This window comes from Gekko japonicus, unplaced genomic scaffold (assembly GCF_001447785.1).
Source record: "Gekko japonicus isolate JY-2015 unplaced genomic scaffold, Gekko_japonicus_V1.1 scaffold422, whole genome shotgun sequence".
Taxonomy (NCBI): domain Eukaryota; kingdom Metazoa; phylum Chordata; class Lepidosauria; order Squamata; family Gekkonidae; genus Gekko; species Gekko japonicus.
In genome coordinates, this window is record NW_015174855.1 from 544,202 (window position 1) to 562,247 (window position 18,046).

General features: G+C 41.9%; 2 protein-coding genes across 2 annotated transcripts in view; both read left to right on the top strand.

Moving 5' to 3' along the window:
* Window positions 1–7,954, top strand: part of LOC107121641 (lipase member M-like) — a 28,372-nt gene extending 20,418 nt beyond the window's left edge. The window contains exons 7-9 of the mRNA XM_015424598.1: window positions 1,950–2,021; window positions 5,841–5,912; window positions 7,721–7,954. Of these exons, the coding sequence (XP_015280084.1) occupies window positions 1,950–2,021; window positions 5,841–5,912; window positions 7,721–7,954 (378 nt within the window). The remainder of the gene's footprint in view (window positions 1–1,949; window positions 2,022–5,840; window positions 5,913–7,720) is intronic.
* Window positions 7,955–14,852: 6,898 nt separating this feature from the next.
* LOC107121642 (lipase member N-like) overlaps window positions 14,853–18,046 on the top strand; it is a 40,177-nt gene continuing 36,983 nt past the window's right edge. Inside the window, exon 1 of the mRNA XM_015424599.1 lies at window positions 14,853–14,917. Within this exon, the coding sequence (XP_015280085.1) occupies window positions 14,853–14,917 (65 nt within the window). The remainder of the gene's footprint in view (window positions 14,918–18,046) is intronic.

An 18,046-nucleotide genomic window follows, 5' to 3' on the forward strand; every position in this document is an offset into this window, starting at 1 on the left:
CGGGGGGAGGAGGCGGGGGGTGGAGGAGACGGAGGAACCGGCAGGATGGGGGGAGTGGAGAGCTTACCTGCTCCTGCTGGTTCCTCCTACGCCTGCTGACTTTGCAGTTCCCCCCCCGCGCGAGTTTCGCGGGTCTTCTTTCTTGTTACTTCTAAAGGCACTGAAAGGCAGAAGGAAAACTGTTAAAACTGGACTAGTTTATTTGGATCTAAAAGTCTAATGAACCGCTTGAATTTTGATTAGCTATTATTATTACCCTAGTTTATTAAGGCACTTCAAGATGGAGTAAAAACGCTTCCTCAAAATAATGAAGCAAGAAACCAATTTCAAGCTTGACTCAAGCCCAAACCATCCAACAATTGAACAGCAATTAAATGTGGGTTTTGTTTTTTAAAAAAACCCAGGTCCCTTCCCTTAGCATTGGGGCGATGAACACTGGAAGTGCTGTCTACATGCTAAACATTATTAGTTTGTTCACCAGGAACCAATTAATGCACAGATCTGCTATCCTATACTGTAGCATCAGTTTCCTACTCTTTAGCAACCACTGTTCTAGACCCTTGCAATGGCTTTCAGTTCTTTAAGGAGTTCGGATTGATCCCAATTTCACTATGTCGCCCAACCATTTTCCAGCCTCCACATCCCACTGAACTTACAAGAGGACTATAGGAAACATCAAAACCTTACAGCAACCAATGCAAGATTAAGGGGAAAAAAGAGCCCCTGAGTTTTGACATTATCCATATCATCAGCATTCCTGTTTAACTCTATTGAGTGTTTAAAGGTAAAGGTAAAGGTTCCCTTGCTCGAAAGCCAGTCGAACCCGACTCTAGGGTTGCAGTGCTCATCTCCGTTTCAAAGCCGAAGAGCCAGCGCTGTCCGAAGACATTTCCGTGGTCATGTGGCCGGCATGACTAAACACCAAGTCGCACGGAACGCTGTTACCTTCCCACCGAAGTGGTACCTATTTATCTACTTGCAATTTCTTGCTTTCGAACTGCTAGGTTGGCAGGAGCTGGAACTAGAGACGGGAGCTCACTCCGTCATGCGGCACACTCGGGTCTCGAACTGCTGAACTACCGACCTTCCACAGCCTGCAGTTCAGCATCTTGACCACTTGAGCCACCGCAGCTCCCATTGAGTGTTTAGTAAAATGCAAATTGTTTAATTATATAGAAAATTACCCTGTTTTAAAATTTTGTCAGGTGGGCAGGGGGACTACCACCCAGAGTGGGAGCCACTGTGGGGTGGGGAAAAGATTGCTGTCCATTTGCATAGCTGCCATGGGGAAGAGACCCTTTAAAGAGCTGCTGCGCAGGGTGGGGAGGTCTAGATGCAGTGACAGGCCAGCTCCTGGTCTCTTGCATGGACTGCTATCACAGAACCATACAGCTGGAAGGGATCTCTGGGGTCATCTAGTCCAACCCCCTGCACAATGCAGGAAATTCAGAAATACCTCCCCCACACACCTCCCCCGTCCTTACAGGCCTGCTTTTTAAAAGACTACACAAATACATGAAGCTGCCTTACAGTGAGGGAAACCATTGGTCTGTCAATAGATCTATGTTCTGACTTGCCCTGTCTCTCCAGGGTTTCAGGAAGAGGTCTTTCACATGACCAAAAATGCCAGGGATCACACCTGGGACCTTCTGCATACAAATTAGATGCTCTACCCCTGAGTCCCTGACCCCTCCACAAAGGTGTGGTTGGGGAGGAGGTCCTTGGTTATGTACTCCAGGCACCACAGGAAGGGAGCCAGCAAGAAGAGGAGGAACTGGGTGCTTCCAAACCTCCCCCCTCTCTCTGAGGCTACCTGGGTGACTCTTTAGGGACAAGAAGGTGGAGGGTGGGGTTGGAGATCCCAGACCTCCTACATCTACCTTTAAAAACTACTGGGAAACTCATGAAGAGAGTTACTCAGGAAGGTTAATATTCCTTCTGTCTTTCAGAGTCGAATAAATGTGTATGTTGCTCGGGCGCCAGCTGGAACATCTGCACAGAATATATTTCATTGGAGCCAGGTATATTTATTAATTCTTCTTCATATTAATTGATAAACTCCAACAATTCAATGTATTCATCTTCACCATATTGCTATTCATTATGCTCCTCTCGCCTATATAAGAAATAAACTTTTAAAAATGATGGTGATTCAGTACTGAATACATATATAACTCTGAGTTCACTCAGAAGATTTGTTGGAATGTTTTAACATATATTTGGAGTGTCAAACTAGACATTTGGAAGCAAACTCAGGTCTAATAAGTAGTGAGCAAGAGTGCAGTTTGGAAGGAGATGTCTTGGGGCTCCCTGACATGTTTGTCATACCTGGTGGAGGGAAAAAACATCTTTCAGGAACAGAATAAAACAATCCGTTCCCCCATATGCCATGTTTCTTCTCCTGACTACAAACTCCTACCATAGCTTTTCAGATTTTTGCAGAACATTTGGGTTCTTTTCTGATAATTCTTATCTGGTCAGTTCATGGCAAATTTTCCATGATGATCATCTCATTTCATTAGGTCTCTTCTCCTATCTCAGTTTGAAGGTGTTTTGAAAGGTCACATATTCATACATCAACTATCCATATATCAAGTATGAAGCTGACTGATGGCCATGCTCTCTTCCTCTTATACACATAAGCATGTTTCCAACTTTAATTTGTCATTATGTCCAAATGTGGATGCCTAGACAAACTGGAGCTTGTTTCTTCTCCATCGAGTGGCATTCCAAATCAGGATCAAACTACAATTTAGAATCTTGATTTCTGGCAAAAAGAAAAACTCAGACCAAGTCAACAGTAGCCAACACCAAATTGCTCAGAACAGCATATGAGTTATAACTAATTTTATTTTAATGATTTGATTTTTCCTACCCTTCCTCCAAGGAACTCAGGGCAGTGTACATGGTACCTTCCCTTTCATTTTATTCTTACAACAGCCCTGTTAGATAGTTTAGGATAAAAAAGAGTGACTGGTTCAAGGTCACCAATTATGCTTTATGGCTGTGTAGGACTCTGACCCAAGGTCTCTTTGGTTGTAGTCCAATATGTCAGCCCCTACTCCACACTTAGACTCACTAAATTAAAAAAAAACAGAGCATACTGTGTGAATGCTGACATGGTGAAAGGTGAAGTAGCCATAAACACGAATGAAACCCCTTTGGCAGAGTCCAGTAGAGATCTTAGTTGATTTTGTTTTCATCAGAATTGGCTAAGCCTAATTTGAGGGTCATGAGACCCTTCTACATTCTCTGGCTGAGGACAGACTGGCAGTATGAAGCACGAGGGAGGCAGGGCAAAAAGACCTGGACCAAGTTGTGCCGGGGATTCCCGGTTGCACCGAACCTACTGATGCAGGAGCATACCGTGGAGGAGGTGCAAGGGAGCGTTCTCACTGTTGGCCCGCCCCTGGCGGAGGCACAGCTGTAATTGGCTTTTTTCACTCCGGTGACATGCGCCTATGCGCATAGGCACAGCACCACAGCTATGCAGCTTGTTTGTGGCTTTTAGCGTACACACTTCCAGGAAGTGGGATCAACGCGCCCTCCAGGGTTCGCTACAGCTTTCACCTGGTACTTTTTTAATGATGTAGGAAATCGTCATTGCACGGGTTGAGTACGGCTGAGGAACGCCTGACGGCTGTGGCTGTATGAACCGGCCTCTTTAATCCGTTTGTGAAATGTGCCCATATCAGGCCAAACTGCCAGTCTGAACTCAGCCTCTGATGAACAAATACTGTTATATTTAGTTCGAGCAAGATCCAACTGCATCTAGAATATAATGCTTTCTTCATGTAGTTTAGTAACCTTAAGTCAGAGAATCATATTTTAATGTAATATGTGACATGAATATATGGCATAACTGGTATCAATCAGGGTCTGAACTGGTATCAATCAGGGTCTGAATACACTCAATATGCCATCTTTTAATTGTCTAATGGGTTTTAGCTGTTTTAAGAATTAATTACTCGTTTTAATTGTTTATGTACTTTGTTGTTAACTGTTCATGCATTTTGTTGTTACCCACCCTGAGCCCATTTTGGGAAGGGTGGGATATAAATTTAATTAATAAATAAATGGTTTGTGGGCAGAGTTCCTGAAGAGCTTCCTCCTTCTGCACTATCCATCCTGCCTTATCCTTGTTTCAAGCCTTGCTTTCTGTGACAGCCACCTGCAATGGTGACAAAAACTAGACAGGCTTTGGTGTAATTACAATAGGAAAAATAGGGCACACCAAAGAAAATTACTCTTCTATATCTTTCACACACTTAGTTGTATTATTATAACAAATTTCCTTATAACAAATTTCCTGTATTAACTAGCATTCATTCATTGTATATGAAGTACATTTCATGAACATAAGCAAAGCCAGTAAATGATAATATGAGTACAATACAAAACAATACAAAATCTTGATGTAGTTATTCTTTTTTATTATTATTATTCTTGACGTTGTTTTGGCTGAGTTCCTGGAATGTATACTCTTTGAGACATCATGATGGAGCTGTAAAGTGTGCAGAGCAAACTGAGAAGTCCTCGTTATACGAGTTCCCGAACACTGTTTATCACTCCTTCATTTGAAAACATGTGGTTCCAAGGAATGTAAGAGATAAAGAGAACACGCTTTCCTAGGACATTAGAGAGAGGTTGCGTTGATCCACATTACTGTCATTCCTGTTCGTGCTATGGCAAGAGATTGGTGACAAACACCAACTGAGAGAGAGAGTTGAAAAAGACATACGAAACTGCTGTTTAATCCTAGGAAAGCGTGTTCTCTTTATCTCTTACATTCCTTGGAATGACATGTTTTCAAATGAAGGAGTGATAAACACTGTTCGGGAACTCATATAACGAGGACTTCTCCGTTTGCTTTGCACACTTTACAGCTCCGTCAGGATGTCTCAAAGAGTATACATTCCAGGAGCTCAGCCAAAACAACATCAAGAATAACTACATCAAGATTATGTATTGTTTTGTATTGTAATATTATCATTTATTGGCTTTGCTTATATTCATGAAATGTACTTCATATATAATGAATTAATGCTAGTTAATACAGGAAATTTGTTATAAGGAAATTTGTTGTAATAATACAACTAAGTGTGTGAAAGATATAGAAGAGTAATTTTCTTTGGTGTGCCCTATTTTTCCTACCTGCAATGGTGAGGCAGGTGGCAACTACAGTCAGAGCGTTTTCAATGGTGGCACATTGTCTTTGGAATACCCTCCCCCTTGAAGCTTGCCTCTGGTTGCCAGCTCCAGTTTGGGAAATTCCTGGAGATCTAGGTGGCAGAGCCTAGGGAAGGTGGATTTGGGGAGGGGAGGGACCTCAATAGGTTATAATGCCTTTGAGTCCACTGTCCAAAGCTCCCATTTTATCCAGGGAAACCGATCTCTGTTTTCTGGAGATCAGCTGTAATTCCGGAAGATCTCCAGGCCCCAGCCGGAAACTGGCAAACCTAGCCCTCTAGTCCCTTTTTGTTTTGCTCAGGCTTTTACCTAAGGAGGTAATCTCTTTAATTGTTTTTTCAATCTCCTTCTAGCCTGAGGACGGCCGTGAAGATCATTATTTGGCAAGCAAAATGTTTTATCTTCCAGAGTGGGCTGTGTGCTTTTTTGCTTCTGGATTATTGGCTGGGTTTTTAATGGTGATTAAAACTGATTCTGGGTTTACGATGTTCTTTCATTTAATTTGTGAGCTGTTTCATATAAATGTTTTATAAAATCCAGATCCACTCTATGACAGGAAAAACTTGTAGCTCGCACTCTGTATAATGGAAGAAAGAGTCCATATTGTACGTCTATAGACGTAATATTCAATCTGTTGACCTTCCTATTAGATTTATCGCTGTGGACTATTTAAAGGTTATGACTGGGGCCATGAGGTCAAGAATAAGAAGAAGCACAATCAGGTAGGGCAATGGGCATTTATTGAAAAACACAATCTTTGGACAGAGAAAAACAAAGGGAGATATGGGGAGAATGGAATTCATGGGGGGGAAATGGAACTGGACTATTGGCAAATACTTTGGCACTGAGGGCTAGTTCATGTGTTACATTCTCAAGGAGTGCCCCCAGATTTTTAATTGCATTTGAAACATGACAAAGGGAGCAAACTCCCTCTTGGCAAGTAGCCAAAAAGCCCAGTTATACAAAAGTGTATACTCATACACCTGTGTCTACTTAGATCCTTTCAGAAGTCAAGCTCTGTTAAATCCATCCAAACTCTGCAAAATGTGACACTCTAGAGATGGGGGGTAACAGGCAGGTGGGCTTGACTTTTAAACAGATAACGGGCCTTGACAAATACCTGTCTCCCCAGTAAAGTCTTCTTAGTCTTCTTCAAAATGGCTTCCAGTTGGGCTGGATGGGAACTGAAGGTTTTTTTACTGTCTCTAGAACTGACTCAGAAGCCTATGAAAGCTACAATTCCTATGAAGCCCAGCAGCACGTATCAGCCAGCCAGCTATGTTGACATAAACTTTGCTAACTGTGCAGATGCAAATAAATCATAGCTTATTTCAAACTGTGTACAAATTACCAATACCAGGAAAAAGGCCTGTTGTGGAAATAAATACAACGGCCTCTAGAAAGAGGCTCTGGGCGGGTGCCCCGGCCTTGGACACTCAGCGTCAATTTGCTGTGGTGACCTCAGCAGGGTATAATGACACTGAGTCCACCATTTTCTCCAGATGAACTGATCTCTGCTACCTAAAGAACAGTTGTAATTTTGAGTGATCTCCAGCCCTCACCTGGAGATTGGCAACTATGGTTCCCCAGAAGGGAATAGTTGGTTTGGAGGGTGGAGTCTATGGCTTTATACCTGTCCGAGGTCCCACGCCTCCTGAAACCTCACCCTCTCCAGGCTACATCTCAAACATCTCCAGGAATTTCCCACCTGGAGTTGGCAACCCTATCTTCTTCCCAGCCAATCATCAACCTACCTTTATTTCCCCCTCACTCTTCAGCTTTCCACCCCACACACACCTGCAGCCTCTCCCATGCTCTGAAGCCCTGACTACTACGTCACATTGGCTGTCATACGGGGGCCACCTCAGCAGCATATAAGGATACAGAGCTCACCATTTTCTCCAGGGGAACTGATCTCTGCCATCTGGAAAGCAGTTGTAATTCTGAGTGATCGCCAGCCCTCACCTGGAGATTGGACACATTTTACCTCAGAACAGCAACACTGTTTAGAATGTTAGAGGCAAAAGCCAATCAAGTCGCATATGCAAACGACCTCTGTGTTCTGAGGCAAAGGCCAATGAGGCTGCATATGCAAATAACCTCTGTGTTCTGACTGGCTATGGGGGGGAGAGGATTAGCAAAATGTTTAGAATGTTGGAGGCAGGACTCAGGCAAAGCAGCCAATAAATAGGGAGACCCTCTGAATGACAGATCAGAGAGCGAACTGATTTTGGAGCGTGTGGAATGTTCTAGAGAGTGCCACCACCATTTGGCTTTTATTTATAAGGGAGATGAGGTTCCCAGCTTTTAAAAAATGGACACTGGAAGCCATTCCCAAGCTGTAAGGACTTCATTATCACCAGTTTTTAGTAAAGATACATACAACTATGAGCAGTAGACAGTTCAGGACAGCTGGTAAAGGAAAGTTATCATTTTAAAAGGGAATATGAGTTACATAGTCATACTTTTTTAAAAAAATGGAGGAAACTGAACAGATTTTTTTTCTTTCTGGCTATACATTTTTTTCTAGTTTACTCCTCCCGTATATAAGATAGAAGATATGAATGTACCAGCGGCAGTATGGACTGGAGGAGAAGACCTGCTTTCGGACCCGGAAGACACTGCTATCTTACTCTCTCAGATTAAAAATCTTGCATTCCATAAAGCAGTTCCAAAATGGGCTCACCTGGATTTCATCTGGGGCCTGGATGCACCTCAAAACATGTATAATGAAATCATTGCTCTAATGAGGCACCATGCATAATTCAAAGCAGAAGTAGGACTGCAGCAAGCAGTTTAAAGATCATACTAACCCGCTGGCCTTTTTTGAAGGGGTCATTTTTAAACATTTGATCATGGGACTGATAAGAAGAAATATTGGCTGTACAAGTCACTTTGCAACATTTGCGTTTGAACTGCATTTTCCTACATTATTGACAAATCTCTATAGGACCATATAAGTGATCCTTTCGGAGCACTAGAGACATAGCTGTTAAAGGTTTTGAAGTGCTTCACTAAATGTGGCCATTATTAAGCAGTTAATCCTCTCACTTTTCTGCTTTGAAAATTCACATTAAGGTTGAAGATGATGAAAGATCTTAGAAACCTTTGGAGGGCCTAAGGATCCAAAGACATAAAGCCGCTTTGAAGATCATATTGCTAGAGTTTGTCTGGATGAGTATTTCTCTTGGTCTTGGTGTAGAACTGACAAAGGGAGTAATGATCTAATTTCCATGATAATTTGATTTTATTGTGTCTTTAACACTACATATATATACACACACACATATGCACACGTATGTAGCAATAGTTTGATTTTATTAGGAGAAATGCATTAGAGTGTTCGATATTTCGTAAGCAGCTTCTCCTTTGCTGATCAGAGCACAAACCAGGCCTGTGCAGGCTGAAGAAATAAACATTCTTTCCTCACCTGAGTCTTCAGTTAAAGCAGCTGCCTTGCAATACTAATAGGCCTTGAATGTAGTACTAATAGGAGTATAGGTTTGAAACTGAAAGCATTTACATAACTTCAAATGCTCTTCCTGCTATACTTCTGGGGAAAAGATTTGTGGTTCTATAACCCAATGGCAGGAGAGTGAGATGTACCTTATGTTCTTTGGTGTTCTGCCCATGTTATGATGATAGGCTCCAATGACTTGGTTTAAGGCCTATAGCAATTGAGTGACTCATACCTCTTATCTAAGGATGGGCCTTCTTCCTTGTACATGAAGGGCCCTTGATAATTTCCAGAGAAGACCTCTTTGTTCCTTGATAAATGTTACATGCTTCTACCTGCATAGTGTGCCATAGCCTAAAAACACTGCCCTCTAGAAAAGGTGCTTCCTACAGGGAGTCTGGGAAACTGGTTGCCTAGCGACAGGCAGCACCAGCAGAAGGAGGAGAACTCCAAGAGAGAGAAAAAGTCAGAAAAAGAAGCTGAGGCATTTTTCCTCCTGATGGGGGAGAATTTATAAGGAAGAAGTTCTGGGGGGGGGGGCTGGACAGACTGTTGAGATGGAGAAAGGCAGTTAGCAGAGGAGTGGCTGTCTTCTGCGGTGAGCAGGGGTCATTTCCTGCAGGAGAGCACAGGAGCGGAGCTCCAGCAGTAAAGAACCCAGGGGGCGGGCACATGCAACAAGCCCCACCCCCTGCTCCCAGCAGCCCTCAGTCAGAGCAAGAAGCAGCCAGGTAAGTTGCAGAGCCCCCCAGTCCAAAACAGTCCAGTGGCACCTTTAAGACCAAGTTTTATTCAGGTACAAGCTCTCCCTCCTCTGTGAGGACAGATCTGCACATTCCCCCCCCCCCAGTAGCTAGCAATCCAAAACAGTCCAGTGGAGCCTGAGAGGTGGGTGTTGCCTTCTGACACACTTCCAGTGAGGTCCAGGGGCATGGCATATGGAAATAAGTTATGCTAATGAGTTATGCAAATGAGCTCCTGCACCTCTTTTTCTATGAAATGTCCCCTGGCAGTAAGGCATCAAATCAAAGAGTGTGGCTGACTGGGTAAGTTGCAAACATTGTGTGGTAGAAAGTCTCTCAAATGAGCTGCGTGGTGGCTGGCTACTACTGGGTCTGGTCAAGTTGTGCAAGTTGTGTAGAGGTTGTTGCTGGTCCCAGTGAGTCGTGTGGCATCAAGTTGCAGCCACCTCTGCATCTGGGTGAGTTGCACAACTTGTCAACAGTACAGAAAAGTTTCACAAAATGAAGTGTGTAGCTAGCAGCTTGAAAAACAACCTCATGTAGCAATGGGTAATTTGTAAGTAAAGCACCTGTCCATGGAATGTTGTTTTCTGTATTCTCAAGATTAAGAAACCATATGTCTCTTTAAGAAATAACATATAGTTAGCAAGCAACTGTATCTTTAAAATCTTATGTCTGTATTTCTACTTAAGAATCAGTAAGATAGCATGTTTTTAAGAGCTAGACACATGTTTTGTTTTAAAACAGCCATGACAAGAGATTGGTGACAAACACCAACTGAGAGAGAGAGTTGAAAAAGACATACGAAACCGCTGTTTAATCCTAGGAAAGTGTGTTCTCTTTATCTCTTACATTCCTTGGAACTACATGTTTTCAAATGAAGGAGTGATAAACACTGTTCGGGAACTCCTATAATGAGGACTTCTCAGTTTGCTTTGCACACTTTACAGCTCTGTCAGGACGTCTCATACATTCCAGGAGCTCAGCCAAAACAACATCAAGAATAACTACATCAAGATTTTGTATTGTACTCATATTATCATTTACTGGCTTTGCTTATGCTCATGAAATGTACTTCATATATAATGAATGAATGCTAGTTAATACAGGAAATTTGTTTTAATAATACAACCGTGTTAAAGATATAGAAGAGTAGTTTTCTTTGATGTGCCCTATTTTTCACATTATGATTCATGGCTGGTTCTTCATACACACCCATACATTCTAATAAGAAGCTATATGTGGTCTCTAATCCTGGGATTCACTTGTTTCTCATGGTACAGCTTCAACTAAAGGGTTTTCTGCCCTTTCCTTTCCAGCCTTGGACTGTTTAAGATTTATTTATTATGTGAACTGTTCTTATCTTGAGAGATCTATGCATAATTAGTACAATCGGTACAATCAGAGTGGAACAAGAAGTGCGGTTTTCGGTTTCACTTAAGGAATTGAAAACAGGACACAGTTCTGACATTGAGCATGTCCTTAGGTGTGGCTTTTATCATGGAGTAATGGTACATAAGCAGATTCTTGTCTGTAAGTCCTGTATTTGGAATCTGGTACTGAGTAGGTTCAGACAGAGGAATATACTCAGCAACGGTAAGTTTGGATATCCTTATTTAATAGACATATTGACATTCACAAAAAATTATACTACTAAATCTTATCCCACCTTTCTTCAAAGATCTCTGGGCAGTGCAGATAGTTTCCCCCTCCTCTACATATGAATAATCTGTAGTTTACTATGCATTACAATTTGAAGCAGAAACTTGGTTAAGGTATTTCTGAATTACTCAAAGAATGCGGCTGTCTTTCTTGATAGAAAGGGTTAATGAGTGTCAAATGATTGACTGGGATCTAAATTATTGTAAGAAAAGAGTAACAAACTCTAATTAAAAAACTAGTATTTATTTTGAAACACCTAAGAGATCTGTAATCAACAGGTTACAAGAATTAACTAGGTTGAGTAAGTTTTGGCATTCTGGGAATATGCTGGGAAAATGTAATGAGATAATCACTGGCATGTGTACCAGTCTGGGCTGTGTTAACATAGCCCTAATCAGATAGTCTGGCAAGACCAGCAATCATATTTTGGTTTGTAATTATTATTATTTTTTTAAAAAACAAACCTCTAAAGAAATACTTATGGGGTCGTGAAGAGTCTCAACTGTGTGACTAAAAAACAACAAAAGATAACTTATTCAATGAACTTAAAATTAGAAATAAGAATTACATGATTTGAAAACCATTATTTAATAATGTAAGAATATAGGAAACTGTCTTGCACAGATTCCACCTATCTCAGTATTATCTTCTCTGACTGGCAATTGTTTGGGGGTTCTCAAGCAAAGAAAGTTTCTGTCCCCAACACCTGCTACTGTAGGTTACCAGGGCATCGAAACCTTCTGGACCAAAGCATATGCTTACCACTGAAATCTTGGTCCTTCTCCCATACATCATTCTTTCCTTCCACACAAGATCATCTAGGATTCTGTAGAGTTGTTTTGCTGCTCAAATTCCGATTCACAAGCATATTTTACTTGTTTTTATCCGATTTTAAACTGTTTTATTGGTCTTTTAGTGGTTGTTGATTGTTTCTAGCCTTGCAGGCAGTTGATCTTTTAAAGTGTGTTTTTTTCTTGGTTTTATCAGCCACAGAGTGGTTTGTTTTAGCAGCTGGGCTGGGCGGTATTCCAGCCGGGCTCGGCTGCTCAGCTGCTTTTGTGGAAATTGGCTAATGCTTTGTTTGGTCTTACTGGTTTGATGTTTTTCTTTACTCTTTTCAAAATTCTGTCGATTTGATCCTCAGCCTAGTTTTAATTTTTGCTGTTTGTATGATGATGTAACCACTAGTGGCTCTTTTGAGGAGATTATTTTAAATCTTGTTAATTAGGCTAATTTAGCTGTATCCTAATTGAGCTTGTTAGCCCGTTCTATCCTTTATTTCTCTCGGAATTTTTGAATGATTTATTTTACTAGTCTAAGACTGGCCTTGGTATAGTTGTTTCAAAATATGACTATGAAAGCCAAGATCAATGTAAGAAAAAATGTAAGATATAGATACATGTTTGGAAAATGATCTACATTAGTTTTGGCATGGATGTAGCAATTAGTATATAGTATATAGGTCCCAAGAGCGCAGAAAAATTAGAAGATGCTGTCCATTTGGTGATCTTCCTTGACAGCTAAAGTGCCGACAGCCTTCTTGGCAATGACTCAGAATCAATAAAAGTAACTTTTGGTGTGTTTTTTCATGCTTTCAGATAATCTGCTGGTGGGATGTTTTGAGGCTGCTAATTTTGAGCAGTGTTGCATGTAGTTTTTATGTCTGTTATTTCTTTTCTGTCTTCTATTGTAATTTCAGTTGAGCTATTGTCAGTTGTTTTTGAAAACTCAAATTTGGCTATAAATCACTTTCCCCCCCCTGTGATGGGATCATATTAGTGGCCTTGAAGTTTGATTTTTTAAAAAAGTTTATCATATCATGGGAAGGGTGGAATTACTCTCCTCAGTGGACAAGATACTTGCACCATTGAGACAGCCTGTCCCAGCACAGTTCAACCCTGCACTGGGGATGTGTATTTGGATATATCTGGTCTGAATAGAGATCTGAAAAATACTTTATTAGTATTTTCCAGATATATTTGAGTGTCTGGATGATATCCTGGACTTTCCAGAATACCAGGAAATGGGTCCTGAAAAATCCTGGAAATATTTGGGAGTAACCAGGGATATTGGGAGCCAGTGTCTGAAGGCTCCCAGGACTGTTTTTACTTTATTTTTTACTGTGTGTCTTCCTGGGCCTCAGTATCAGCTTGTAATGTTGGTTTCATGTTGATTTCAATCTTTGAAACTGGTGCTATTGGTCTTGCAACACTGTGTTCTTTGCTTGACTTCATTTGTGAAGGGTTTGCACTTTGCAGTGGATTCTCAGGTTCAATGTTGCCTTTGATTCTTGGTTTGTACATTAGCATGGATTCTCTGAGTTTACATCTGTTGGGCTTGCAACAGCATTCCCATCTGAGGGATGTACTAAAATGAATGACAGGATTGCCCATTGGGAATAATAGGAGAGGCTTGAAAGACCTTTGGATATAATGGGAGCCGAGAAGGCCATTGAAATTAATTACAGCATTAAAAATTTGCAATGAAAATATGGAGTGGATTTTGAATGAAGGTCTCTGGACCCCAAATAGACTGCTCTGGGACTGGAATGACATCCCTCAGAGTGGAATGAGTACTATTGGTAGTATTTTTGGCAATACTTGGTACTGGCAGCAAGTAAGCTTTCCAAACAAATTGTGTCCTCTAGCACGGAGGTACCCTCTTTTTCAGTTCATGCCACAGTCATGAACTGCCAGAAAAAGTAGCATGAGAGGCCTGATCTAAGTGCTCCCTCTGACTGTTCCTTTACTCTAAACATGACAGAGCTCATGGTAACTGAGCTAAGAATTTTGAGATAACAATCACAGAGTCTTTTGAAAGAGGATAGGTTCTCTTCAGAAGAGATTTGAAGAGATTTGATATTAACAAAAAGACTGAGAAAAGTGTAAGAAATCTTAGAGAATTTAAGGAACAACAAATTCTATTTATCATCTATTTAGTTGGAGAAGGCAACTTGATGAGGTGGTTGACATCAGCACTTTTTTTGTCTGGAAAAAGAGGTGCTGGAACTCTAAAGAGGGAAATGAAGTTTTCAATCTGTATATTGAAAACTCACAAACTTTTAAACATTTTAAAAAGAATTTTGTCAAAGAGGTTCCAGAACTCCATTCCAGCACTTTCCCCCAGGAAAAAAAGCCCTGATTGACATCAAAATTAGGAAGAAGTTACTCTATACTAAGCAGATGTCCTGCTTTTGCTGGTACACAGAAATCAAAAGTAGCATAGACATACACAGCAAGTCTTTGCTGAAGAGCTTGTACAATGAAAAGCAGAACCACACTTCAAATCTACACATAGCTTGTTCCTCTTATCAAGGAAGCAAATTTCTTTTAAAAAATAATAATATTTTAATTAGAAGAATTTAAGCAATAACAAAAAACAATAATCAGCAAATAGCAACAGTATTCTGAAAAACTATAAACAGCAAAGCCCGAAACATTAACTTAGTTGATTGCTTAGTTGATTGCTTAGTATATAACAACAGCCAGCAATAGTTATAAATACATTAGGCATTATAATATCAATGTAGTAAAGAATGGTGTGCGTCACTAAGAAAGCTAAATTAAATTCTGTCAATATTTCAGAGAGAGAGATCCAAACCAATTAAAAGTGAAGCCATGAATGATACATTTTATTGGACGGGAGAATATTTTTAGTGGACATATACTGAAGAACACGAAATCAGATAGATGTAAAATGAGATGTTGAGGTGGATGCATTACCATTAGCTGAAAGCATAAGACTTGTAATTTTTGCTAAGATAAATTGGTCCCATATCTTATCATGCCAAAGGTTCAGAGATGGAGGAGAAGCCAGTTTCCATATTGAGGCAACAGTCAGTCTTGCAGCAGCAAGCAGAATTGAGGTAAGTTCTCTTTGAGATACTTCCACTGAGGTCGGGTCCATATTTATTTATTATCAAACTTATACCCCACCCTCCCTGCAAGCAGGCTCAGGGCGGCTTCCATGCATAGTTATATACATAAATACAGATTAAAATTATACAATTGTTTAAAACGCAACAGTAAAACCAACAATATAAAGTGCTGACGATAATTAAGATTAACCAAGATGGTACATTATCAAAGGATTTCAACTGCCCAGATGTTTTCAAATGATCTTCTGCTCATGATCAGCTTGATGTTAAAAACCCCGGGCCGGGTTCTGTGGTGGCGGCGGCCCCTAATTAAATGCCTGGCAGAAGAGCTCTGTCTTGCAGGCCCTGCAGAACTGTGAAAGGTCCCTCAGGGCCCTGATTTCCTCCAGGAGCTCATTCCACCAGGTAGGGGCTGCCACCGAAAAAGCCCCAGTCCTGGTAGTGGCCAAACTGGCCTCCCTCAGGCCAGGGAAGGTCATTCGATTTTGAGACCCAGACTGTAGTGCTCTCTAAGGTATATGCGGGGAAAGGCGGTCCCGTAGGTATGTTGGACCCTGGCCATATAGGGCTTTAAAGGTAAGAACCAGCACCTTGAAGCAGATTTGGTATGCTATTGGAAGCCAGTGCAGTATCCTCAGCACAGGTTGGATGTGCTCCCATGTAGGGAGGCCCATCAACAACCTGGCCGTGGCATTCTGCACTAGCTGCAGCTTCTGAATCCATGACAAGGGCAGCCCCATGTAGAGAGCATTACAGTAGTCTAGTCTCGAGGTGACCATCACATGGATCACTGTGGCCAGGTCAGTGCAGTCAAGGAAGGGAACCAACTGCCTAATCAGCCTAAGATGGTAAAAGGCCAACTTAGCAGTGGCCGCTACCTGGGCCTCCATAGTAAGGGAGGGATCCAGGAGGACTCCCAAACTCCAAACCTTCGAGGCTGGCACCAATGGAGCCCACCTGAAGGTTGGGAGTGGGATCCTCACCCCTGAACCGCCCCGACACAGGCACAGGACCTCCGTCTTTGTTGGATTCAACTTCAGTCGACTCAGTCTAAGCCAACCAGCCATGGCCTGCAGAGCCGAGTCCAGGTCTTCCAGTCTGGAGTCAGACTGGCCACCCAACATCAGATAGAGCTGGGTGTCATCAGCATATTAGTGACACCCCAGCCCATACCTCAGGGCAATCTGGGTAAGGGGCGCATATAAATGTTAAATAACATCGGGGACAGCAAAGCCCCTTGAGTCACACCACCCTCAAGTGGGTGTCTCCTGGATAAGCCAACCAGCCACGGCCTGCAGAGCCGAATGAAGGTAATCAGGATCGGAGGCCGACTGGCCACCCAACATCAGATAGAGCTGGCAGTCATCTGCAGACCCCAGCCCATACCTCAGGGCAATCTGGGTAAGGGGCGCATATAAATGTTAAATAACATCGGGGACAGCAAAGCCCCTTGAGTCACACCACCCTCAAGTGGGTGTCTCCTGGACTGCTGTTCCCTTAGTGCCACCCTTTGTTCCTGACCCTGGAGAAAGGAAGCAAGCCATTGCAAGGCAAGCCCCTGAATCCCCACGTCGACGAGACAGTGGACTAGTAACTGGTGGTCGACCGTGTCAAATTACTTGGCAGAGAGTCGCGGAGAGATAAGAGGATGACCTGTCTGCACAACACATTCCTGATGTCTGTGCTCATAGTGGGGTGACTTGTATGTATAGGGGTGGGGGAAGGAGGAAAGGGATTTTTAATAAAGCCCTGCTTCTCCAGGCAGGAGGAGACAGATTTCTGCAGAGCTGTTTGTGTCCTGTCATTCTTTTTGAACCCTTCAACCTTGAGGCATGTTTGATTTCTCTGTCAATGAAGTGTGATGTAGCATTGCTTCCTCCCTTAATATCCTCAGCAGTGGCTTGTCTTTTGACTTTTAAAGATGAGATTATTTTGGCTGTGAATGTATGTTTTCCTTCCCATGCCTTTTGTTATGAGAACGGTTGGCTGGACCTGGAAAATTACATCTATCAATTTGGGCTTAAATATCCCAAGGCACAAATAATCCTGTTAGGCAACTTTACTGTCCACATTGGGAATGGCAGCTTAAAGGTTAGGGGAAATATCTATGAGATTGATCTTTATAATGGCAGGAAGAATATAAAAGACTCCTTGGGATAATATTCAGCCAATTGATCAACAAGCTTAGCTTTGTAATATTAAATGGAAACTTTGAGGGAGATAAACATGGGGAATTCATTTATTATAACCCGAAAAGGTGTGAGTGTGATCAACTGTATACTAATATCCCCATCCCTTTGTGATAATATATTACACTTTGATATAGGGTCCCTTCCAGAAAGCGACCATCAACCACTTATATTCTGTATCTGTTTCTGAAGCGCTGTGGGATTGTGGGGCATCAAAACCTCATATTGAAATTACAGCTAATATTCAGTTTTGTAGCCAAGTTTGTCTGAAGCAGTAGAACAAAGTTTGACCCCAGTAGCACCTTTAAGACCAACAAAGTGTGCAAGCACACACATTTGTGTGCAAGCACACACATTGTATCTAAAGAAGTCTGCTTGCACATGAAAGCTTATACCTAGAATAAAAATTTGTTGGTCTTAAAGGTGCCACTGGACTCAGACTTTGTTCTACAGCTGATATTTGTTTGAGATGGACCTATGCACTTCAAAACGATTTACAACAGGTGCTGAACATTGAGCCACTTTTTTCTTGTAGTGAACGACATTCAGACTGACCTGACACTATATGGAGAGCTGATTGTATCCCTGAGGACTTTCTTGATTAAGAACATTAGAATATCAAATGGAAGAGGGCAATTTACAAACAACTGGTTTGATAGACAATGCTCAAATAAGAAATTAGCAGAATTAGCCACGTGATAGGGACAAACGCTGGGCAGATTTTAAGGATGCAATCACACAAAAACATCTCGCAAGTGTCCTGCGCCCGGCCCAAGAAGCTGAGTTAAAAGATACCAGGGGAAGTGCACTATTTTCTGGAAAAAGTGGGGTGCGGGCAGGCGTCAGATCACAGAAGCGTTGGTACCCCGTTGCATCTGGTGGTATGCGCACAAACGCGGAACTGCGCATGCGCACAATGGCGTACTGC